The sequence below is a fragment of the Staurois parvus genome, unplaced genomic scaffold (genome assembly GCF_062004578.1).
Source record: "Staurois parvus isolate SC_StPar_1 unplaced genomic scaffold, SC_StPar_1.0 ptg000025l, whole genome shotgun sequence".
Lineage (NCBI taxonomy): Eukaryota > Metazoa > Chordata > Amphibia > Anura > Ranidae > Staurois > Staurois parvus.
In genome coordinates, this window is record NW_028317821.1 from 7,052,391 (window position 1) to 7,079,380 (window position 26,990).

At 43.1% G+C, this 26,990-nt stretch overlaps 2 protein-coding genes across 2 annotated transcripts in view; one reads left to right on the top strand and one right to left on the bottom strand.

Moving 5' to 3' along the window:
• Positions 1-4,574, top strand: part of UTP20 (UTP20 small subunit processome component) — a 134,743-nt gene extending 130,169 nt beyond the window's left edge. The window contains exons 61-62 of the mRNA XM_089694285.1: positions 1,999-2,144; positions 4,291-4,574. Of these exons, the coding sequence (XP_089550411.1) occupies positions 1,999-2,144; positions 4,291-4,446 (302 nt within the window). The 3' untranslated portion in view covers positions 4,447-4,574. The remainder of the gene's footprint in view (positions 1-1,998; positions 2,145-4,290) is intronic.
• A 9,189-nt stretch (positions 4,575-13,763) lies between these two features.
• Positions 13,764-26,674, bottom strand: ARL1 (ARF like GTPase 1). The gene is made up of 6 exons (XM_089694295.1): positions 26,447-26,674; positions 20,332-20,469; positions 18,559-18,640; positions 16,320-16,431; positions 15,104-15,282; positions 13,764-14,217 (listed from the first exon to the last, which is right to left on the bottom strand). The coding sequence occupies exons 1-6, from the start codon at positions 26,448-26,450 to the stop codon at positions 14,187-14,189; spliced, it is 546 nt and encodes a 181-aa protein (XP_089550421.1). The 5' UTR covers positions 26,451-26,674; the 3' UTR covers positions 13,764-14,186.
• Positions 26,675-26,990: the final 316 nt, after the last annotated feature.

Here is a 26,990-nt window from a genome sequence, read left to right on the forward strand (position 1 = left end):
CTAGTATTGTTATGTATCCCAGTCACTATTTATTCCTGAAAAAATGTAAAGTGGTTGTAAACATCTTACATATACCTAGTGAAGTGACTACCCTCAGGTGGTACACAGGGGTTAAACAAATCCTCCTACATAAGATGTGCCTATTTATCTGCAGTCTTCTCTACATCTGTTCAAAGTGCTGAATTTATGCAGCTTGTCTGAGAGTTTAGAAAAATGGACCAGAGAGCTGAAGTTACATTCTACAAAGCTCAGTGAGGAGAGTTCTGAGAGCTGATTGGAGTAATAACCACTGTTTTATCCCGGCAGTAACGCCTTCCCTCCCCCCACTGGTTGCGGGAAACAAATTTGCACGATTTCCCTGTGGTTGCAGGAAGGAAATTTGCACTGTCTATGCCCTACCTTAGTGCTCTGGATTGAGAGACACTGTAGAGGAATATGATTTCTTCATATTTCATACCTGAGGTTTATAACCACTTTAAACTCATTGCTATTGCCATTAATAATGACATAATCTCTAAAACTATTGTTATAGGATTAAAAATCTTCAATACTTTTGTTTATACTGTCAACATCCAGAGGTTAGAGTAAAAAAAATCACACATCTTTGTATAATGACTTTGTAATCTCAATACTAATATGAATAGTTAAGATGACCAGTACAACACCTGTTGGAAATGTAAGAAAATGCCTGTAGCTGGTATACAAATGAGACGATAATGTTATGTAAAGTAGACTGTGTTGAATGAAACATTTAGACTGTGCCCCATTCTTCTAAACTTAGTGATGCCGTGATTTAGGAGAAGTTGCACTGTCAATGCAAACTATTTCAAACCCATGTAAGTTGGTAAGAGTAAAGATAATGGGGGAAATATATCAAAACTGAAGCAGTCAGAATCTGGAGCAGATTGCATGGCAGCCATTTAGCTTCTAACTTCAGCTTGTTCAATTAAGCTCTAAAATAAAAGAAGCTGATTACCGTATTTTTCGCCCCATAAGACGCACTTTTTTTCCCCCCAAAAAAGGGGGGAAAATGTCAGTGCGTCTTATGGAGCGAATATAGAGCGGCCGGTCCGGTATTTAAACCGCCGCCGTGCAGAATACCGGGCCGGCCGCTCAGCTCTGCAACGGGACCTTATGGAGAGGACTGCTGACCTTTGGGGAGGTGGGGAGCGGGTACCTGAATTGGACAGGTACCCGCTCTTACTTCTTTGATCTTACCTGTTCCTCTATCCAGCGGCGCGCTGTCTTCCCGGCTTCTGTGGGCACTGGGCATGACAGCCGGGTGCCAAGTGCACATGCGCAAGAAGCGGTGCTTTTTGTGAATGGTAAGGCGGTACCTGGGACACATGACAGATCCCAGAAGCCGCCGGACCAATCACAAAGCGCAAGTGCTTCTCGCTCATGCGCACTGGGCACCCGGCTGTCATGCCGAGCGCCATTACAGAAGCCGGGAAGACAGCGCGCGGCTGGATCGAGGAACAGGTAAGATCAAACAAAAACTCTGCGGAAGTAAGAGCGGGTACCTGTCAAATTCAGGTACCCGCTCCCCACCTCCCCAAAGGTCAGCAGTCATCTGTACTGTCCGCAGTCTCTGGTCATCCCTGTGCTGTCCGCATTCTCTGGTCATCCCTGTGCTGTCCGCAGTCTCTGGTCATCCCTGTGCTGTCCGCAGTCTCTGGTCATCCCTGTGCTGTCCGCAGTCTCTGGTCATCCCTGTGCTGTCCGCAGTCTCTGGTCATCCCTGTGCTGTCCGCAGTCTCTGGTCATCCCTGTGCTGTCCGCAGTCTCTGGTCATCCCTGTGCTGTCCGCAGTCTCTGGTCATCCCTGTGCTGTCCGCAGTCTCTGGTCATCCCTGTACTATGTCTGCAGTCCATTAGTTGCACATTTGGCCACATTTCCTTACATGTATCCAGTAAAGGAGCATCATGAAATTATAAACTTGAAAAACGTTGCTGTTCAGGTAGGAAAACCTATTAAATTTGCTTTGTTTCTTCTAGACCCAACACTGAAAAATCTCTCTCAAGAAATCATTGACCTTCTGAAGAATTTGGTTGGCTTACAGTGTTTCTCATTGTGTTTTGCTGGTGTACAGAAACTAGCCAATCAGAAGAGAGCCATGAGGAAAAAGCAAAAAGCTCTGCAGGTAATGTTGAATATTCATCCGTGTTCTTGGTGATACTCTGCAGGTATTGTGGCTACATGTATTGTTTGTCATAATTTGTGCTTAATTTGTGTAATTCATTTAAATGAAGCCTTAAGCTGGCTATGCAGTGATCAAAATGTGGCTGGTTCAGCAGGGCCAGACAAATTGTGATCAGTTTATGGCTGCCCCTGCTTGATAGAAGTTGATTGGTTGATCACGGTTTCAATGCACAGGTTCCTGTAGACTCTTCCTCCAGTTCCTTGTCCGTACTAACTCTCAGTTGGAGAGCTAGAGAAAGTGTTAATGTAAATCGAGTGCAGTGATCACCATACTTGTGTTATATTGATAAATACACGTTCATCTGCCGCAGTGGCAGGCATGACTTGTAGTTCATTCTCTCACAGATCTCTGTTATTGAATGATATGGCTGTGTGGATGGAGCCCGCCGCACAGCTGCGCAAAAATAAAAAGTGACAGCTGCCGCCGGGAAAAAGAACTCCCACGTGCTATCATAAGAGGAGTGGTTTGAGAGTGGGGGGAGTTGGCTTGCAACCATGTTATATGTTACATCTTAAATATAGGTCTAAAAGTACATCGGGAGCTTTCCGGTACCCAAAGGTCACTGTGCTCAGAGAGTGCACTCTCAGCAAAGTAAGGTGTTTACATGAAGATGTATATATGCGGCCACTCACTATATTGCCAAAAGTATTGGGACACCCCTCCAAATCATTGAATTCGGGTTCCAATCACCTCCATGGCCATAGGTGTATAAAATCATGCACCTTGGCATGCAGACTGCTTCTACAAACATTTGTGAAAGAACGGGTCGCTCTCAGGAGCTCAGTGAATTCAAGCGTGGTACCTTGATAGGTTGCCACCTGTGCAATAAATCCATCTGTGAAATATCCTTGCTACTAAATATTCCACAGTTAACTGTTAGTGGTATTATAACAAAGTGGAAGTAACTGGGAACAACAGCAATTCAGCCAAAGTGGTAGGCCACGTAAAATGACCGAGCGGGGTCAGCACATGCTAAATCGTACAGTGCACAGAAGTCACCAACTGCAGATTCAATAACTAAACACCTCCAAACTTCATGTGGCCTTCAGATCAGCACAACAGTGCGTAGAGAGCTTTATGGAATGGGTTTCCATAGCCGAGCAGCTGCATCCAAGCCTTACATAACCAAGTGCAATACAAAGCATTGGATACAGTGGTGAAATGCACACCTCCACTGGACTCTAGAGCAGTGGAAACATGTTCTCTGGAGTGACAAATCATGCTTCTCTGTCTAGCAATCTGATGAATGTGTCTGAGTTGAGCTTGGCCCCTTAGTTCCAGTGAAGAGAACTCTTAAGGTGTCAGCATACCAAGACATTTTGGACAGTTTCATGCTCCCAACTTTGTGGAAACAGTTTGGGGATGATCCCTTCCTGTTCCATCATGACTGTGCACCAGTGCACAAAGCAAGGTCCATAAAGACATGGATGAGTGAGTTTGGGGTGGAGGAACTTGACTGGCCTGCACAGAGTCCTGACCTCAACTCAATAGAAGACTTTTGGGATGAATGACAGTGGAGACTGTGATCTAGGCCCTCTTGTCCGACATCAGTGCCTGACCTCACAAGTGTGCTTCTGGAAGAATGGTCAAACATTCCCATAGACACACTCCTAAACCTTATGGACAGACTTCCCAGAAGAGTTGAGGCTGTTATAGCTGCAAAGGGTGGGCCAACTCCATATTGAACCCTATGGACTAAGACTGGGATGCCATTAAAGTTCATGTGCGTGTAAAGGCAGGCATCCCAATACTTTTGGCAATATAGTGTATATGTGTATGGCTGGCAGAAAGTGGTTAACTTTGCCTGGAAATGGGCTTTAATGTGGTTGAAGTAAAGTTTTACTCATTTTTTTCTCTGCCAAACAAACCTGCATGCTATGGTTTAGAAAATTAGATTTATATAGCATATTCTTCATCATCCTTTGGGTCAGACATTTGTAACAGCTAAAATACAACTTTTTGGAGTGCATGGGGAAACCAAAGCACTCATTGAAGTACAACACAGGCACTTGGGTGGTCCCAGGTGCTGTACTACTTAGCTGATATTTGTTGTAGATGTAATATTATGCATTTCTGTTTGTTTTAGGCTGTGGCTAACCCTGATGTGGCAGCCAGGAAGAAACTCAAGAAACACAAAAATAAAATTGAGGCAAAAAAGAGGAAGATTGAGTTTTTAAGACCAGGATATAAAGCAAAGAAACCTCGCAGCCATGCTCTCAAAGACCTGGCAATGGTGGAATAAAACTGTGCTGTTCCATCATATAGCAACCATTGTTGTACAGTAGGGTGCAATACTCCTTTTGGAATCATTTTTCATGTACAGTTTAATGTATTGTCTTTATTTTTCCAAATAAAGTGTTTTCTAATTAACTTGCATTTGTTATGTTTTCTCCTTTAGAAAATTGTGTGACCAATAGACTGAGCAGAATACTGTATTTGGTATTACATATTGTCAAAGCTACAGTTGTTATGAAGATTAACCAGATAGACTGTATTCCATTTCAATTGGCAGAATAGTTTCAGTTATATAAATTCACATGGTCACTTGCTGTATTCATTCTCAATATAGCTTCTGCAAAGTGACAGTTAAGATGGCACTTATATGGAAACAGTCATTGCATTTTATGAAGAATCTAGAGCAGGGGTGGGTAATGCAGGGTATAGATGGTTCGTTTATCGGGCGATTTTCGCACAGTTAGTGGGGCAACGGCCGATTTTCGCGGTTCCTCCTCATTTCTTTTATCGGTCATGCTGGAAAATTTGTGAAAAACGGCCGATTTTTGCAATCATTGGTGGCAACAGAACGACCAATGATTCGTTTTTTGGACAAAAAATCGGCCCATAAATGAACCGTCTATGGCTTGCATTACTGTGGCTTTCCAAATATTGTGGAACTGCAAGTCCCATCATGCCTCTGCCTTCAGGAGTCATGCTTGTAATTGTCAGCTTTGCAAGGCCTCATAGGACATGTAGTTCCTCATCAGCTGGAGGGCTGAATTTGCCTACCCTGATTTAGGGCCACATCTGTCAAATACATGCTTTGTTTTTGACAATTTAGAAACAATGCCTATAAAAGTATATCTAAAGCCAAAATGTTTTTCTTCATTTTGGATAGAATAGAACAGTTAAACCTTCTCAGATATTTTTGTCTTGGTCCAATTTGGAAGATTTCCCTTCATGTTCTGCCCTGTAGACACATCAGGAAGTAAGAGGAAATCCTCTCACACAGTTGTCACAGCAACACATGTTCTCATTGGAAGCCTCCCTCCCTATTTCTGTTGTGACAACTCTACATTTTAGATTCTCCCGTATTTTCAGTCCCAGTAGCAATGGTTTCTTGGATGAGTCTCTTTAGAATGACCCTTTTCTACTCTATCCAAATCATTAGATACACTTTAAGCTAACTAGCCAATTTGTGCTTTATAAGAGGAAACAGTCTTGTTGAAAACAGCACTGCTGGAAATCAATTCTGTTTAATACAGCGGTTCTCAACCTGGGGGTCGCGACCCCTTTGGGGGTCGAACGACGCTTCCACAGGGGTCGCCGAAGACCATCGGAAAACACATATTTCCGATGGTCTTAGGAACCGAGACACCGCTCCTCGCCGCCGCCGCCGCCACCGCCGTCTCCAGGTGTGGGCGGGATGACATGCCGCCCCTGTCATCTGGACACACCTCGAGATCAATCCTCGCCTGTGATTGGCCGCCGGCACTGTAGCTCAGGAGAGGCACACAGGCGGCCAATCACCGGCAAGGAGGTGGAGCTTGGAGAGGAGGAGCCGAGCGGCACCGCGAAGATCGAGCGAGTGAAGAGGAGGAGAGCGGCTGGAGAAGGAAGACATCTGACAGGTAAGTGTCGGTACCATGGGAGAGGGAGGGAGCGAGCGAGCCCAGGCTGGAGCAGGGGTCTGCAAGGTAAGTATCATTGGTGTCAGTGGGAATAGTGCCCCATCATTGGTGTCACTAATACCAATGATGGGGCACTATTCCTCCCACTGACACCAACGATGGGACACTATTCCTCCCACTGACACCAACGATGGGGCACTATTCCTTCCACTGACACCAACAATGGGGCACTATTCCTCCCACTGATACCAATGATGGGGCACTAATCCTCCCCACTGACACCAACGATGGGGCACTATTCCTCCCCCAAATGACACCAACGATGGGGCACTATTCCTCCCCCACTGACACCAAGGATGGGGCACGATTCCTCCCCCCACTGACACCAAGGATGGGGCACTATTCCTCCCCCCACTGACACCAAGGATGGGGCACTATTCCTCCCCCCACTGACACCAAGGATGGGGCACTATTCCTCCCCCCACTGACACCAAGGATGGGGCACTATTCCTCCCCCCACTGACACCAAGGATGGGGCACTATTCCTCCCCCCACTGACACCAAGGATGGGGCACTATTCCTCCCCCCACTGACACCAAGGATGGGGCACTATTCCTCCCCCCACTGACACTAAGGATGGGGCACTATTCCTCCCCCCACTGACACCAAGGATGGGGCACTATTCCTCCCCCCACTGACACCAAGGATGGGGCACTATTCCTCCCCCCACTGACACCAAGGATGGGGCACTATTCCTCCCCACACTGACACCAATGATGGGGCACTATTCCCCCCACTGACACCAATGATGGGGCACTATTCCCCCCACTGACACCTATGATGGGGCACTATTCCTCCCCCCACTGACACCAATGATGGGGCACTATTCCTCCTCCCACTGACACCAATGATGGAGCACTATTCCTCCCACTGATACCAATGATGGGGCACTATTCCTCCCACTGATACCAATGATGGGGCACTATTCCTCCCACTGACACCAATGATGGAGCACTATTCCTCCCACTGATACCAATGATGGGGCACTATTCCTCCCACTGATACCAATGATGAGGCACTATTCCTCCCACTGACACCAATGATGAGGCACTATTCCTCCCACTGATACCAATGATGAGGCACTATTCCTCCCACTGATACCAATGATGGGGCACTATTCCTCCCACTGATACCGATGATGAGGCACTATTCCTTCCACTGACACCGATGATGGGGCACTATTCCTCCCACTGATACCGATGAAGGGGCACTATTCCTCCCACTGATACCGATGATGAGGCACTATTCCTTCCACTGACACCGATGATGGGGCACTATTCCTCCCACTGATACCGATGAAGGGGCACTATTCCTCCCACTGACACCGATGATGGGGCACTATTCCTCCCACTGACACCGATGATGGGGCACTATTCCTCACACTGATACCGATGACGGGGCACTATTCCTCACACTGATACCGATGACGAGGCACTATTCCTCCCACTGACACCGATGACGAGGCACTATTCCTCCCACTGACACCGATGACGGGGCACTATTCCTCCCACTGATACCAATGACGGGGCACTATTCCTCCCACTGATACCAATGACGGGGCACTATTCCTCCTCCCACTGATACCAATGACGGGGCACTATTCCTCCCACTGATACCAATGATGGGGCACTATTCCTCCCACTGATACCAATGATGAGGCACTATTCCTCCCACTGACACCTATGATGGGGCACTATTCCCCCCACTGACACCAATGATGGGGCACTATTCCTCCCCCCACTGACACCAATGATGGAGCACTATTCCTCCCACTGACACCAATGACGGGGCACTATTCCTCCCACTGACACCAATGACGGGGCACGATTCCTCCCACTGACACCAATGAAGGGGGCACTATTCCTCCCACTGACACCAATGAAGGGGCACTATTCCTCCCACTGATACCAATGATGGGGCACTATTCCTCCCAATGACACCAATGACGTGGCACTATTCCTCCTACTGCAAAATTACAGTTATGAAGTAGCAACGAAAATAATTTTATGGTTGGGGGTCACCACAGCATGAGGAACTGTATTAAGGGGTCGCGGCGCTAGAAAGGTTGAGAACCACTGGTTTAATAGTAAGTATACTTAGTTTGAGAAGTGATCTGTGTAGCAAGGTCTGATGGGGGTTTTGTAAGATGTATGAACACACTATTCAGTAGAACTAACACAAGTGTTTTTTTACTTACTGTTAAATGAGTTTTCTTTTTCATCCACTAAGGAAACAAGAAGTTGGATACAGTCAGGTTATGCTGGTACCTACCTAATATAAAAAAAAGCTGTTAATAAGTAGGCTCTTTATTGCAGAAGAGACATGCAATGTTCACTCAATGGAGTACCCCCATTCCTGGAACTAATCCCCTCTTTTCCTCTGGAAATGAGTGGGATTCCCCCCCAACTCTCCCCCGTGACAGGGAGAGTGACCTAACCCCTGTGCTGGATGATGCTAAGCATTTTGGCCTCACTTGGATGGTCTTTCAGAAGGTCAACCTGTAGGTCCAGCACCAGGAGATGAGACATCTGCACTTGAGTGGGCCTCAGATCCTTCACAAGCAGAGGATCATCAGAGGGAACATCCTAACCCACACCTGCGGGTAGTTTGCTGGGGACAGAGTATATGCAGAGGACTTCATGGGGCCTTTCTACTGGAGAGTGGCCCTCCATCAAGGAGGGGTTATACTGTTACACTAAATTTAAAAAACAAATGAACGGCGCATGGTCATAAACCTGAGCATATTATAAACATATCATAAACCAGTCCCATAATTGGTGAAAAAAAGAAGGTGCTCGTGCTTGTGTTCAACTTGTATCCAATATCTTGTTTAGTGCTCCATTGTGCTGAACTTGTGTTCAACTTGTATCCAATATCTTGTTTAGTGCTCCATTGTGCTGAACAATATTGCCCCATGTGGACTGATACTCACCTTCATTCCATAATCAACTATCTCTGGAGTGGTCATTAACGCTTTGCAGAACAATCTCAGTAAGCCTATGGTCCCCAAATCCTTTTAGCCTGTGGACGTATCTTTAGAATGGTCCGTGACATATAAGGACAATTGCCAAACAGCCCGCTATCTCCACAACTCCGCAAGTAGCAGTGAAATAAATCACCATGTCAGCTATTCATGTGAATGTGTAGCTTTCTATATAGGAAAAACCAGGCAAGAATTCTGGCGTCGTATGTAGACACAGCATGAAAGTCTGCAATATTTGACTAATGAAATTTCCTGTGAGATCTCACAACCACTCCAATCCTGGACAGGGCTGTCACAACTAACCCCATATGTAGGTAGTGGTCTTGATGGCCAAGGCTGTGGATGAGTGGGGGTGACTACTAGGATCTACAGAATATTGTCCAACCTGTTGCCCAGCTTGGTTATTGATTAAAGATTGTAAGGAAAAAATTAAAGCAAAAAATGGGTAACCCTGTTAAAAAAAAGGAACTAAGTATCAGCAGGAAGTTAGGTCTTTACTCCTACCCACAAGGCTAAAAACTGAGCTGCCTATAGTAGATGGGGGGGTCTGGCTACCATAAGGGACTGTCCCTAGGTGGTGCTTTTTTTTTTTTCTGCCTAATGTCCTACTCCTGGAGATGGCACTATAACCCTACTGTCAGGCTCTGCCGTTCAATGAAAAAAAGAGATATGGAATTTATGGTAGGATGTACAGGGGAAAAGCTTTTTGCGAAGTTCTCTGCTTTGCTTTTCTGTTAAAGAAATCCACCTTTTTTTCTTTTGGAAAACCTGTACTGAGATGAATATAGAAGCCGCCTTTGCTGCCCTCATCCTGAACATGGTAATTGCTTAGTCACTATTGCTATTCGTACTTTGAGTTACTGACCCAGAAATAACATGCAGTAAATGAAGTCTGAAATGCTGATCTGCAGGCTTGTTCCTGGGTAGTAATATTGAGGATCATTACTGTATTGGCATACCAACAAGGCAACTCATTTTTTTAATATATAGGGCAGCTAGGTGATTGATCGTGTTATATACTGTAAGTATTGAAGTCATCTTTTTTTTTTTTTAGAACCCCCATAACAATTTTTTTGTCAGTAAAGTCTAATTTCCTGATTCCAGCTAGTTGACCACTATATATAAAGCAGGAGAAATGTACCAATCTATTTGCTTCATGTTTTAGGTACTTTTACCTGTACCACAACAAATCTAATCCTAATAAGTGAAGCCAACAGCATTCAAAACAACACACACCCTAACAATTTTTATGAACTGAAACTTGGTTCATTGATACCGTATAAAGCAACACCTAGAGTGCAAACTCTCTCTGGGCCCAGAATGGCATAAATCTCCTTCCTTACCCCAGACACCACTAAACTACTCGTATACTCCCTGATTATCTCACGCCTTGACTACTGCAACTCCCTCCTCACCGGCCTACCCCAGCGCAGGCTTTCCCCGCTTCAGACCATCCTGAACTCAGCGGCTACTCATCTACCTCACCAACTGCTCCACCTCTGCCTATCCCTCCACTGGCTCCCTATTGCCCAATGCATCAAATTCAAACTACTCACTCTGACCTACAAAGCCATTCACAACACTGCCCCTAACTACCTCACCAACCTGATTCCCAGGTACCACCCTACCCGTACCCTTCGCTCCTCACAGGACCTCCTGTCTTGTCTCCTCCTCCCACGCACGACTGCAAGACTTATCCAGGTCCTCCCCCATCCTCTGGAACTCACTACCCCAATCCATCAGATTCTCACCTTCAGGCGCTCCCTGAAAACCCACCTCTTCAGGGAAGCCTACCCTACCCTCACCTAACAGCCGTTCTCCTTCATTCCTCCTACCACTCCATCCCCCCCCAGAGCCACTTCCTCCTGTACCACTACCCCCTCCCTCCTAGATTGTAAGCTCAAAAGAGTAGGGCCCTCTAACACCTCGTGTGCTGTTTGTTGTTGCTGTACTGTTTCATGTATTGTCCCCCCCCCCCTCTATTGTACAGCGCTGAGCAAACCCTTTGGGGCTATATAAACTCGATGTAATGAGGGCCATTCTGATAATTAAATATACCTATTGAGATTGCCATATATTTGCCAATTTGGGGAACATTGCACCCAGTATTTTGTTTCAGATTTCATGCTGGAACCATTCAAAACAAGGAAGGTGAGCACTCAGCAAAATTTGGGCTGCACACTGCTCTTCTTTTAGCACACAGGAGCAAATTATTTGATAATTGCTTGTCTGCATTAAAGCTGGCCTAACACTGAATTTCAGTCGTTTCACAAGGAATCGGATTGACTTCACCCAGTGGATTACCATGCTCGGTTTGATAAATTGATCGTTCAATTAACTTTTATTAACCACTTCACGTCCGGACACTTTTACCCCCTTCCTGTCCAGGCCAATTTTCAGCTTTCAGCGCTGTCACACTTTGAATGACAATTGCGCAGTCATGCAACACTGTACCCATATTAATTTTTTAGCATTTTTTTTGAGACAGATAAAACTTTATTTTGGTGGTATTTATTCACCACTGGGATTTTTATTTTTTTTGCTATATAAATGAAAAAGTCCACAAATGTTTAAAAAAGTGTTTTTCTTATAAAATTTTGCAAATAAATAATCTTCATAAATCTTGGCAAAAATGTATTCAGTTATCTTTTTAGTAAAAAAAAGTAACCCAAATTAGTTTATAACCAAAAATAATAATTTTTCACAAATATACTGTCATAAACATACTGTCACCCTAGCAGTACAGTGTCACCAACAAACTTTATACTTGGCACAATGCAGTCAGGCAAGTACCGTTCTCCTGGCAACCGCCAAACCCAGACACGTCCATCAGATTGCCAGACAGAGAAGCATGATTGGTCACTCCAGAGAACACATCTTCACTGCTGTAAAGTCGAGTGGCGGCATGCTTTACACCATTGCATCCGATGCTTTGCATTGCACTTAATGATGTAAGGCTTGGATGCAGCTGTTCGGCCATGGAAACCCATTCCATGAAGCTCTCTACGCACTGTTGTGCTAATCTGAAAGCCACATGAAGTTTGGAGGTCTTTAGCTATTGACTCTGAAGTTGGTGACTTCTGAGCACTGTGTGCTTCAGCATGCGCTGACCCCGCTCTGTCATTTTACGTGACCTACCACTTCATGGCTGAGTTGCTGTTGTTCCCAGTTGCTTTCACTTTGTTATACCACTAACAGTTGACTGTGGAATATTTAGGCGCAAGGAAATTTCACAGATGGACTTATTGCACAGGTGGCAACCTATCACAGTACCACACTTGAATTAAATGAGCTTTTGAGAGCCCGCCGGTCTTTCACAAATGTTTGTAGAAGCAGCCAGCATGCCTAGGTGCTTGATTTTATACACCTGTAGCCATGGAGGTGATTGGAATCCAATGATTTGGAGGGGTGTCCCAATACTTTTGACAATATAGTGTATCTTGCCATGATAAATGATTTATCCATCAAAATCTAGACACTATCATTTTTAATAAGCCTAAACAGCTGTAAATCTTGTTAACAGATAAGTTCCTTTTGGTAAGTGTGTCCACAGCCATCACTGTTGTTAACTTAGCTTTGCCTTTAAAGATAGTGGTGGGTTTACCTGTGTTCAGTTATGGCTGGTTTGTAGTCCAAAAGCCAAAGAAGCAGGCTTTGTTTCCAGATACAGCCCTACAATCAGATACTGAATGTATTTAAAGGAAGAAAAATTGTAACAAAGTACAGGCAAGCCCCGAGTTGCAAACATCCGACTTGTACTTAAAGCGGAGTTCCACCTGAAAAAAAATAAATAAAAAGTCAGCAGCTACAAAAACTGTAGCTGCTGACTCTTAAAATACTGACACTTACCTGTCCCTCGGTGTCCTCACCACAGCTGGTTTCACCAGCCGTCTTCTCTCCCTGGCGCCGGCATCTTCAGTGTGGGCAACCAGCTGTGACAGCTTGCGGGGGTGGGGGGGGTGTTTGCCAACTTCCGCTTCTGATCGCCTATGCGATCGCTGCGGAAGTGGGAGCGGATATCTGTCAAATTCGGGTACCTGCTCCCCAAAGGTGCCTATCCTTAATGGGGAGCGGGGGACATAGGCTTAAACCGGAACTTTCCTTCTTGGGTGGAGCTCCGCTTTAAGAACAGAGGCAGCGTGATGTCACTCTGGTCCCAGAAACTGCTAGGTAGCCATCTTGCTGCTCACCACATGCTGCCACCTACTGTCCAGCAGACCTGCCAGCAATCCCACAATACTGCATGGCCAGTTAACTCTTCCCTATACTATCCAAAACGAATAATTTTTTTGGCTGGAGTTACAAATTTACCTGTTCCAACTTGCATACAAATTCAACTTGAGAATTAACTACAGAACCGATCTTGTTCATTACCTGGGGACTGCCTGTAGACCAGAGTTTATTACAATCACTTTGTCCTGTTTTTCTAGGAGCTATTTCATTTCCACTGCATGTAAACTCAAAAGCTGAGGTACTGAGAAGAAAAATCCCAGTATGGATGCTATTCTTAATGTGCCGAATACACTCTGATATGACACTATTTCAGGACATACATAGTTTCTATTTTACTGCTGCATTTACCAGCCTTGTTTGGACAGTTTGAAAATAGTCACCAAGGTTTTTTTCTCAAATGTAGAATTTGGAAACAGTGTTCATAAGAATGGAGACTTCTAATTATAAATGTTTATTTATACATTTGGTCTTCATAATAGAGACAGTTTACAGCTATGGATCAATTTTACAGGCCCAATTCTCAATCTTTTCAAACTTTTTACAATTTGAAAAAACTATCAGTTAAGAGGGAAATACAATCTTAGATACATACTGTGCATCTTCCAAATCACCATCATTAAAAAAAAAAAAGAAAAAAAAGTTATAAATAAGTTGAAACTACAATACATAACAGGCACATAGAGAGAAGTATTATACAGTGCTACTGTAGAAGAGGACACATGGAATTTAATGACTGCACCCTTTGCATTCAAGGGACCAGTGTCAGGTTGTTGCTGTGCAGATGTTATATGTACATCCAGAGGCATTCTTCTGAGGAGTGGTGACATGTACAGTATAGCAGGGGGAAGTATAAGGAGCTCACTGCCTGCTCTTCAGAGACTCCACCAACCTGCAACATAAAGGAAATAAATGTAGACAGACTGCAACGGTAACACTGTAATAGCAAGGAGCACATTGAAAAACAAAATGTTCCCCTTCATATTGGATTTTCCCTTAAAGTGTTGGCTCACCTTAAGCAAGATCCCCCCTATGCAGTTCCATATGCTTCGAATAGTACATACCAATGCTCCTCCTGTTTTAAATTGTACACATCCTCTCCACAGAAAAACACTGAGCTCAGTCTGAGGAGTTGTGAAGGTGCACGTGCGTTTGAACAGCTCAGAGCAGCTGCTACTTAGCTCATCTGGAGCGAGGGAAAGCACAGTGTGCGCACAGGGTGAATGGCGCAGATCGGCCATTGCGGACGTGCAATTGTAATGTCTAGTCTGTCCTGCAAATGGCAGGATTGAGGGGCTAGTGATTTTGTAAAGCGGCCCCCCAACAGCTGAATATGTAATGGGAGGATGCGCACCATTTAAAACAGGTGTGTTGGTATGTACAATTTAGAGCATATGAAATTGCATAGGGGGTTTGGGGAAAATCTTGCTGAAGGTGATATTTTATGTATTTTCTCTTTAATTACATTCTTTATTCTATCTTGCCTCATAATTTACACTTACCTCACAGGAATATAATAGGCAAGATAAAATATGGCCATACATAAAATATTAGTTTTTACCCTGGTCCTGAGGGTACAAAAATTAATGAAATGTAAATGCTAAAAAATTTTAAATTTTCTTGTCTTGGTACATCTACAACCTGAAAAACAAACCAAAACCTACAAGAAAAAAAAAAGCTGAAACAACTTACGCGAAGTATAAATTATTAGTCCAAATACACATCAGCATCCATCAGAATTCCCATATTTTTTTAGATTGTGTGCACACACTACCTACCATTCCATAGCTTCATCAAGGCCTGTTCCCTTTGTAGCTGATGTCTTAAAAATTTGCCACTTGCGGTCTTTTAAAGCTGGTAATCCCAGGGAGTTAGCCACTTCTGTGGGGGTCATTGCTTGTTCCATGTCTTGCTTGTTCGCAAACACCACTAAGATAGCTTTTTTCAACTCCTCCTCCTAAAATTAAAACAGTATATGTTATACTATTTAGAACACAGATATAGCAGGAAAAAAAGTGGGGAATCGCCATTAGAGAATTTCTGCATATCAGTTAATTTTTCAGTGTCCATTTTTTTAAAAGTTTTACCTTTCCTAGTACTAGGATCACAAAAGAACATTTTACTGAAATGATGCTGGTTAAAAAGTTCATTACAAATACCACTTTTAAATGTATAGCTGTTCTGGAACCCCTGCCTGCTCCATGAACTGTCTAGGTCTTTCAGTCTTCCGATGAGAACGAAGGGGCTTGTGATGTCGGGTGTACGGATCAGAGGCAACTTGGATCATAACTGGTCAGGCCCCTTGTGATGGCACATATGCCTGCTGTTTAAGTAACTATGTAGTGCTCTAGCAGCTACAGCAGCTGTTGAAGGCATCATTGCCAGTTTCCCTTACCAAAGATCTGCACCCGATGCCAACTGAAGAATTGGCTCAAGTGAGGACATCGCTGGATCTCTGGACATGCAAGTGTCCTTATATAAAAAGTCAGCAGCTACAGTATTTGTAGCTGCTCACTTAATTTTTGGGGGGCGGGGTCAGAGACTGGACTCCTTTTGAAATGCCGGTTCACATATATACAGATTGGATGTGGTTTTGAACCACATCCAATCCGCACCACATGTGAAATAACATTGATTCCTATGGTGCCTGTTCACATATGTCCGATGCACTGGCAGTACGGACTGAATAAGTCCTGTCCAATTTCTGAGCAGTGTGGTCAGGTTCAGCTGTGGGAACCGCACATGTCATGAGTTTGTGAACATGATTTCAGGCCGGTTTTCTCTCTTCAAATCCTCACCTGAACCTCTGAATGACTGCTTTTCAATTTGCACTGAAACCGTAGCTGCCAATCCCCACTGCACATATGGGAATCAGCATGGACTCTCTGTGGTGAATACTCTGATTTGTGAGAAGTGTGTTAGAATCCAGCTGCACCTCGCAAGGTCATTAGGTATACACATCATAGAATAAAGTTAAATTATTGAACTGTTTACCTCCAACATAGCAACCAGTTCAGACTTGGAGATACCAATCCTGTCTCTGTCACAGCTGTCCACCACATAAATGACAGCATCTGTATTGGAGTAGTAGCAACGCCAGTAAGGCCTGAAACAGAACACATTTTATTGTACTTAAGCTCCTCAACTAAACTAAAGTACAACACAAATTTTGTACCAAAAAAAACCCCACAAAACTTATAAAAGCAACTTCAGGTAACAAGGAAAGCAAATTCATTTTTTTTTTTTTTTTTTAAATCGAATGCAGATAGACATTGAAAGATTAATGATTCTGTATTACGCAGCCTCCTATTCAAACTTGGATATACACAAGGAAAAGGTTGTGGTGGGCGCAGGAAAAAGGTGGTATTAGCACCAGCAAACACACTCTGGAATGCAGCTCTGCTTTATGGTGCAAAGCAAGAACCCATTGCATTAGCTGAATGTAAACTTTAGGACACTGTAACCCACAGGATGAAGCTAAACTTTAGGCTATTGTAACACATAACAGGTTGAAGACAACCTCTAGGCTATTCTAAAAGACACGTTGAAGGTAAGCTTTAGGCTACTGTACAACACAGGTTGAAGGTATGTTTTAGGCTACTGTAAGCCATAAGCCATTAAAAGCGGTATTAAAGTCCAAAATGGAAAAATTGCTGACAAGCACAAGAGACCCAAAAGGTCTCTTCTGTTTTAAATGCCTCTTCTGTTTTAAATGTCTCTCCCTGCCTGTGAGAGGTAATGTGATCTGAGCCACACTTGCAGACCATCTTTACGACACTCGCTCTGTGCCATATTGAATGAATTCTGTGCACATGCATGAGAGCAATGTCATCATAGTCTGGCCAATCAAGAGGCTGGAAAGAAGGAACCTGGAAAACAGTGTTAAGATGGAACCATTCAGGACCTGCTGAAGCTGTGACACCACAGAGCTGGATGGCTCGGTTTGACAGGAAGGTCTGTCATAATGCACTAACATGCTATGCATGTTAGCACATTATGGCACAAACCGCCTGGGGGCCCATAAAATAAAAAAATTAGTAGAGTTTAATATCTCATTAAATCAGCAGAAAAATGGGCATGCAGGCCAAAGCAAGCACAAAACATCCATTATATATAAATGTTATGTATTCGTGTGGTATGCCATTTATTTTGTATGAGTAGATCTACAATCTATTTGTATACTAAAAGGATTGCAAGCATGGTGACCAGAATATGTGTGTGTGCAAGAAATATATTTGGTGCAATTCTAAAAATAGAATTTTCCAAGTAAACTTTTCTCTGCATGTAATAAATTTCAATATTTTACTTGAGGTTTAGTTAAAGGTTTTTGATGTGAAACACAGAACTTTAACTAGTAAAGGGACCTTTCTTGGCAAAATGTGTAATATTGTTAAAAAGTTCTGCTTCAAAATGAAATTTGCTAACAAGCAAATTTTTAAAACATGGCCACTGTAACCCCAGTGTGCTTGTAAAAAGCCAAAAACAGAGTATAAGATAGTGTTTGTTTCTACTAATTTAGAGAAAATGCTGAATAACGGGCAAAAAGGGAGGGGACATCTGCACACTCTCAATCATGCTGGGACCCCACGGTAAATAACTTGCCATTCTCTAGATGTACAAAATATTTTCACATGTGGTTACTTATTTCATGGGGGGGCAGAGAATAATCAGCCCTATTTAACAGACATTTTCAGACAAATAAGGCTGGCCATACATTATACTAATTTTCTTTAGATTTACCTTCAACTATGTAGAACAAGGGCCTACCTGATTGCAAACAAATTGAAAGTGTTTATGTTTGACCTCATAACACACACACACACACACACACACACACACACACACACACACACACACACACACACACACACACACACACACACACACACACACACACACACACACACACACACTAAATCTAAAGGAAAACTGAATAATGTATGGCCAGCCTAAGCGTGCCTGTGACACCAGAAGGGCTCATTTTCACCTTCTAGCTTTGCCTGAGGAGGTCAATTTGGGTTAGAATTGGGCCATCTATGGCTAATCGAAACACATTTTTTTTTCTCAGAAAAGATCCATAGAGATCATTTTCAATGAATAAAAAAACAGAATAACAAAGAGGTACATATGTTTAAAAAAAAAAAAAAACACACAATATACTTTGAAGGAAGTTGTGCATTTGTCAAGTAATGTAAGAGCATGCAAATAGTGTTCTAGAAAATGCAATCACTACCTGATACTTGTTTGTCCTCCCAAGTCCCATACTTGAAATTTTAGGTTCTTGTAAGTTACTGTCTCAACATTGAACCCAATTGCTGAAAAAAAGAAGTGCAGCTTTTACATAAACAGTTCTTGGATACAGAAATGTGGAAATGACCTTTAAAGTGGTAATAAGACCTCATTTTTTATTTTACATATATGTTCCATTTAAACATGTCTAAGCAATACGCCTAACTTTTTGTTGTGTAACTGTGTTTTTATAATATTTTTTTGGCTGTTTCTTATCAACTTCTGGCAGTATCCTTTGTATAGTGTCCCCTATCCTGTGTCGATCACATTGGGGTACCTGTGTACTCCCAGACATAGGATTACATCCTAACGACACCTGTGCTCACACACACAGGCATCCCAAAATCAGAGCACACCGCAACCCCACCTCCCATCAAATCGTCATGTGCAGAGCCTCTACACAATAGATGCCTCCTGTGCTGTGATGGACAGCTCTAGTTGTATCAGAAGCATAGACAAGGCAGAGAACGAACATGCCTAGGAGGTGGTGAATGGGAATGCCTGGGAGGCGGGGCCTAACGCTTGATTTCTTCAGCTCAGGGGGTAATTTCCCTCACATCAGCTTTCTTAAATACACCACAAAGGCTGCTGGGACATGCAGTCTTGAAAGTTGGGTGATGTAGTGCCCATGAGTGCACTCCTCCAGTCGGAAGTTATGAGTTCTGAAATAGGACCGATGAGGAAGCAGACTACACAGTATGGAATATACGATGTTTAACCCCTTGGTGCCGGCGCGTTCCGACCCTTTAAGGGTTTCAGAAGCCGGGAGGCGGGGCAGGGTTTTAGGGCCATGTGACCACCGTGATTCGCTGTCATGGCAGTCACATGATCAGGAAAGGTCCCGATCGAAAGAGGAGATTGGAACCTTTACCTGAGTATCAGACATGTGCTGGGAGCACTCTCAGCACATATGTTTTTCTTAATTGCACGCAAATGTGCAGCTGCTCATCGTCAAGGTCTAGACGCCGGGAGGGCACACATTTGTGTGCGGCCGGTGCGAAGAGGTTGAAAAATGTTTTATTAACTTATTAGTACTATACCTACTAGATATAATAACTGTAAAAAGATGTAAGGCTTTATAACCACGTTAGTATTTTTACCTTACTATCACTAAATGACAGAGCTTACAAAGGCCTGATGACTCTCTCTCCCTAACAACAGCCCTTGCACGCCCGACCCCAGATCTCTCATCCGGCCTCCGATTAGACACAGATCGGTCTGATTGGCTGCTTCACTGGCCTGTAACCAGCCAGTATACACAAAACCAAAAGTGACAAAATACTTGTTGCTCTTGGTTTCTTAGACTGCAGAGATGATCGGGGATCATTTCTATGGTCAGCCAGTGGAACCGCTGGCTGCAGTCCCTGGCAACCCGGTGGGACCCCCTCCTACCGCCTGTAAAAGTGATCCAGCAGCTAATTAGACGCTCGGATCACTTTTCATTTATTCAGCATCGACAGCTGGCCGTGGCCCTGATATAACCTCTGCAACTCAAGGACGTACTTGGGTGACAAGTAGTTAAGACTGCTGAATGAGCATACAATTACTTGAATTTCCTCCTAATTGCACTTGATACTGCTTTCTATATAATGAATATGTTCAGCTATCTCACACAAAAGGTTGACTTCTTGTCTTAATCCCAGCTAAAGCAGCAAACTGTAAAACAACATGGTACAGGTACATTAAATGACAAAAAAGTAGCAGAGGCCAGAATTACTTGGAATGGTAGTGACAACTTCTCCCACTTGTAACCTGTAAAGTATTGTGGTCTTTCCAGCTCCATCAAGACCCAGAATCAAAATTCTCATCTCTCGAGTTCCAAATAAGCTGGAAAAGATGCTGGAAAAGAAACCCCCTGAAAGAAAAAAGAAAACAGTTACTTATAAGCAATGCAAGAAATCTACTTATACAAATAATCGAAATGGAAATCCAGTACTGTACAGCTTAACGGCTTTAGCAACAATGCATTTGTAGAGAAAGCTGGTAAAGCAGTTCCAGATGTAAAAGTCAGTAGATGCTGACCCTAAGAGAAGATTTACCAGGATCCAGCATTCTCTAAAGCCTTGCTCACACTGGGAGCATTGTCAACACGAAAAATACTAAAAACTAAGTAAAACAAAGGGGTATATTTATAAAGCAGTGAATGTGACATTCACCAAACATTCAGTGCAGGTGATTCTTCCTGGTGCTGACTGTTGCTTAGGTTACAGCAGTGTCCCTGCACATAAAGCGAGAGAAATCTGAAATGTTACCATTGTCTCTGAAACAGGCAGCGACTGCAAACCTTTATCACCACTGCTGTTAAAGGTCAGATTCCCCCTAACCTTGGTGAAATTTCTTCCCACATCTTGTCTCCGAAATAGGAAGTGAGGGAAAATGTATCTTATTACATGCAATTAGGCCCCATTCACACTTGTGAATGGTGTCATTTGTGATTGCCCACAGGAGACTCAGTGGGGTTCCCTGTATTTAGTTGCAGGTAGAAAGCCCCACTGGGAGCAATGGGAGCCCGCCATCACCCGTAGCTATTCGTGTCCATTTGCATGTACTTACTCATGCTCAGCTCTTGGCACACATCATCAAATGTCCCTAACCGAATGTAATCACTTGATATGAGATTACAAGTGGACAGCTACAGCCAGATGTCATTGATTTGTACAGGCTTACTGCTGATCACATAGGCAGGGGTTTTTACCCTTCCCGATGAAAAACAAAAATAGCTATAGATATACATCTGCTTGGAAATGGAAATCCAGGATAACCTTAACCACCTCCCGTCCGGTCATTGTATATAAACGGCCGGATGGTGGCACTGCAGGGTCAAGTGACTGTTTATAAACGGCCTCCCCGCCCCCTGCTTGTGTGTGCTCCCTGAGAGCGCGCAGCACCGCAATCCGGTGCTCGCTGTGTCCTCCGGACACAGTGGAACACCGATCATCGTACGGGACCTCTGTGCGAGGTCCCGATCATGTGATCACTGATTGGCCAATCAGTGATCACATGCAGAATAGTAAGCAAGATGTCACTTCTGACATCATTGCTTACTACGTGTGAAATCTGTGATGGTCACAGAGGTCACATGGTACAAGGCTGACCAATCACAGCTCACACAGTAGTTCTCAATGGCTGCAAGAATGCAGCCAGAGAGGAGAGATGATTGCTTTTCCAGCCTTTATGGGTGTAAAAGCAATCAGAGTATTAAAAAAAAAAAAAAAAAAAAAAAAAATCTTCATCACCCCCCACAAGTCGTACAGTGTCACCATGGTGACACTGTACTGCTAGGGTGACAATATGTAAAAAATAAAATAAAAATGTAAAAAAAAAATTTAAAATTATAATTTTTGGTTATACACTAATTTGGGTTTTTTTTTTTTACTAAAAAGATAACGGAATACATTTTGGCCAAGATTTATGATGAAATATTTATTTGCAAAATTTTATAACAAACACTTTTTTTTCAACATTTTTGAACTTTTCATTTACATAGCAAAAAAAAAATCCCAGTGGTGAATAAATACCACCAAAATAAAGCTTTATCTGTCTCAAAAAAATGCTCAAAAATTCATATGGGTACAGTGTTGCATGACCACACAATTGTCAAAGTGTGATAGCACTGAAAGCTGAAAATTGGCCTGCACAGGAAGGGGGTGAAAGTGTCCGGACTGGAAGTGGTTAAAGTGGCTGTAAACCCTTACACATACCCAGTGAAGCGACTGGTGTGAGGTGATACACAGAGATGAAACAGATCCTCCTAAATTAGTTGTATCTGTTTATCTGCAGCCATCTGTCCCTTACACCCATTCAAAATGCAGAATTTGCACAGGATCTCTCAGCTCTGAAAAGCAGGGGATGGGGAGCTAACCTTACACTCCTCCAGGAGAGCTCAGAAAGCTGATTGGAGGGAAGGGACACACCCTTCTTCACACAGAACACAGGAACAAAGCTGAAGCTGTCATTCTGCAAGAGGTCCCTCTTCTGTCACCATTTTTCTCTTGGTGTCAGGAAAACTTGTCAGAAGTGACTCCTGCTGATAGCAGAGAAATGAGGCTGCAGACAGAAATGGTACTTGGTGCTCTGGATTGAGACAAGTACACACTATAGGGGGATAGGCTTTGTTCATATTTCATGTCAGAGCTTTACAACCACTTTAAGTGTAATATCTATAAAAACACATTGGATGAAACTAACATTTTAAGAACTCTGAAATAATAAAGAATATGGAAAGGATAAGTCATCTTAAGCACTTTATCTAATAATCAGCGGAGGAATGTTACCTCTTCAAGTCATCCTTAAGTTATATTTTAGAGAGTGGTTACATTGTGCATATGCAACAAGTCCACACAAAACAGTTATCTGAATACCCAGATAAGACAGATATTTTGACCTAGATAAATTAAATGTACTATCTATGCTTTCTTAATCAGCAAAGGATAGTAGATATGCTTTTTCATTTTTCATGTCTGAGGTTTACAACCACTTTAACTACTTTTAAAACTGTCTCCTCCCTGTTCCTAACACCTATGCCTGCTATCCTGCGTAAGAAAGAGGTCTTCACGTACCTATTTTCAGGCCACTCTGGTCATGTGATCTGACTTCCCTTTGTCAGTGAGCTGCTGCAGGGGAAAGGAAGTAGTGCTAATAACAGATGGACTACAATAAGGCTATGGATTATGTCACCGCTGCCAGACATTACCAGCCATTGTCGGAGTGCTCCCTTGTAGTCACCATTGGCTGACATAAGGAATCATGTGACCGGTGTGCATACAGATGTTTCTTAGGCTAGGCTCACACCTATGCAGTTTGCATTTGATACGTTTCTGCACAAGCGTTTTTGCCACGTTTTCCATTTTTTTTCTTGTTGCTAAACAGATAAAAAAGCATCAAAAACGCATTACATACTTTTCTGCAGCGTCTCCATTGAAGTCTATAGAACCAAGTCCCTGACCCTTTCTAAAAAACGCACCTGGTGAAAACACAGAGACGTGAATGTGTCCCATAGGAAATCATGTTAAATGGACTACACTGCGTTTCTGGAAAATGCTTAGGTGTGAACCTAGACTTAGTGCTGGTTCATATATATGCGGATTGGATGCAGTTTGAGCCACATCCAATCCACATGACGTGAAAAAACATTGCTTCCTATGGTGCCTGTTCACATACGTCCGATGCACTGTAGTGCAGATTGAAAAAAGAGTCCTGTCCAATTTCTGAGCAGTGCCTTCAGGTTCAGGTGCGGATTACATACTATTGAATTTTATGGGAACCGTTTCTAATCTGCACATGTGTGAACAGGATAAGATCCTGAGCTAATCCTGTCCTGAACCTGATGTAAACCTGACTTGAACCTGTGAACAACTACTGTATCTATTATCTGTGAAACCTGAGCTTCAATCCACACAAAACATGTGTGAATCAACTCTTACAAAGGTTAGTCAGCATAGGTGTTAGGAGAGGAAGGGGGCAGTTTTAAGACTAGTTAGGTTTAGCCTGGATTTTCATTTTAAAGTGTAAGTTAACCTTTTGCAGAAAATCTGTAAAGTGACCCTACATTGGACCACCTCCCCCCCTGGTCCCGCTGTATCAGTGTCCTGCGATCTCCTGCAATCAGGCACCATAACCCCCTTCACCATTCTGAGGATTTGACGTCCTCTCCTATTAATCTCATATCCATACCTCTCAGTGTGTACAGACAAGAGGCATTCTAATGGGTCAGCACCATCACTTGGATGGCTTTGACCAATCAGAACCTGTCTAGACCGTCCTGTCAGTGGTGCAAGGAGAGAAGAGAAAGCTAGATGGATTTCACATCATCAGACCGATGAAGCAGCGTCCCGATGCCTGACAGTGGGGGATCGTACAGGGGGGGGGGGGGGTTCCAGTGTAAGATCACCTTATAGATTTTCGGTAAAGATGAACTTACACTTTAACCACTTCAAGTCCGAACACTTTTACCCCTTTCCTGTCCAGGCCAATTTTCAGCTTTAACTGCTATCACACTTTGAATGACAATTGCACTGTCATGCAACACTGTACCCATATGAATTTTTTAGCATTTTTTTGAGACAGATAAAACTTTATTTTGGTGGTATTTATTCACCACTGGGACTTTTATTGTTTTTGCTATATAAATGAAAAAGTCCAAATTTTTTTTTAAAAAACTGTTTTTCTTCTAAAATTTTGCAAATAAATAATCTTTCTTCATAAATCTTGGCCAAAATGTATGCAGTTATCTTTTTAGTAAAAACAAAATAACCCAAATTAGTTTATAACCAAAACTTATAATTTTTCCCAAAAATGTTTTACATTTTTATATTATTTATGTTTTTTTTTTTTTTTTACATACAGCCACCCTAGCAGTACAGTGCCACCATAGTGACACTGTACTACTTGTGGGGGGTGATGAAGATTTTTATTTTTACACAGTGCCATTGACCCACTAACAGAGCGAAAATCGGCCGATTATTCTTAGGTCTGATTTTCGGACTAAAAATTGGTCAAATTTCGACCCATGTATGGCCGGCATAAGGCTTATAGTCCTGGGGACAGAAGAAATAAAAGTGATTTTTCAGTATATCCTAAGGTTGTCACTTCATCCCTTTAAAAGGAACACATATTAACCCCTTGATGCAGATGTCACACAAATATGTGGCCTCACGGAACTGGGCTTTTTTCTGTGGGGCCACATATTTGCGTACCTGTCTTTGTGCTGGGGGTGCGCTCCCAGCACAGAGACTGTGGTGTCACTGAGAGCCCCGGGTCCTGTTCTAACGATTGGGACCCGGGACTCCCGATTCCGGGTCATATGATTGGCTATCGCAGTGATCAGTCACTGTACAGCCTGGCCCCCTTGCTTTTTTTTCTCTCTCTATGAATGGAGAAGAGCGATACATTGTATCTCTCTAACTCCTGGCATAGAGATAAAAAAAAAGTTTGTAAAAAACATAAAGAAATATTAAAAAAGAAAAGAAAAAATAAAGAAAAATACCTAGATCAAGGTTTGATCTAGTTCAGTGCCAGGGTTAGTGTTTGGGTCAAGGTCAGGGTCAAAAGTCAGGATTTTAAAAAAAGAATGGTGTTAGTTAATGTCAGTGTGTTTTAGGTAAAAAAAAAAAAAAGACAAAAACAAAATGCGCATTATTGTTTCTGGGCTGTACTACAGGTACAAATAACATACACATATATGGTATCGCTACGATCGTCAACAGCTGGAGAATTTATTTTGAGTTGTTCTTTGGTGGTAGGTTATGGTAGTAACAAGAAACACACAGCTAAATTAAAAATGATTTTTGTTTTACTATTTTGGGCCCATTTTCCTTTGATAATAAAAAAAAAAAAAAAAAATCAGGCGCTATCCATTACCATTTACCACCAAATGAAAGTCCAATTTGTCCTGAAAAAAAAAACAAGATATAATTCACCTGGATGTACAAAGTAGTTGTGATGATATGTACGGTTTTACTAACACATGTCAACGTTGCAAAATTGTGCTTAGGCATTTAGATTTGTTTTACCCTTAGGTGTGAAGGGGTTAATGACAGCTTCTGAGGATAATTTAAGGCAGATAAAGCACTAAATGAGTTTATTATCACTTTAATCAGCCCCAGAACCTGTGCCATTAATATGTGTTCAGTTTTCCAGGATGAGGTGGCATCTGTAAACTGTCCCGTGAAGTGAAGGTGCCCCTTCCCATACTGTATGTGCCTGTCACACATCATGCTGGGTCGTGAATAGTACATAGAGACCGTACATAGAGAACACACATAGTTCACCCCCAGACACAAGCTGTGTACTACTAGGACAAGCCCTATACCGGCCTAGTAATGGTGTCTCACCCATGGTAGACGGAGAAGCGGGCACTCCAGGCCTCTACCACCCTCCTCACAGATGATGAACTCTCCTCTTCTATCCCGGAAGCTCAGCTCAGAGTTCCACGTCACACCTCAGAGCACTGCACATTCCTCACACAACATTCCACACCGAACAACCGTCCTTCACCCGAGAAAAAGTCTGAAAGTACATGAAATGCTTTGACTGAGTGACGGGACTGCGACAGACTGCCACAATCCACCAGCTGTACACCTTTCTATTTTCTTGTTTAACGAAACTGCTGTGTTTCTACGAGGAAAGGAGGAGTGGCGTCTGCGCGTGCGCAGTGTTGTGTATGAGAAGGAGCTTGTGGGATGCTGATGGACAGGTAGAGCTGGTTGTACTGGCTCCTGGACTATGGTTACCTGGAACAAACACACTGAACGATCGTCCTGCTGTTATTAGGCCAGATATGGGAGGGGTTGAGTGAGGGTTAGAGATGTGAGAGGGGTACAAATCCATCTGTCTCCCACATACATCTCCCTTGTCTTAACCACATGCCCTCCAGAG

Bases quoted from the DNA above. Each gene is read 5' to 3' on its own strand.
- ARL1 (XM_089694295.1), bottom strand. The intron at 15,283-16,319 runs GTAAACAGTTCA...TTTTAATTTTAG, and splicing joins AACTGGTTGCTATGTTGGAG to GAGGAGGAGTTGAAAAAAGC. The intron at 14,218-15,103 runs GTAGGTAGTGTG...TTTATGTTGCAG, and splicing joins CTTGATGAAGCTATGGAATG to GTTGGTGGAGTCTCTGAAGA.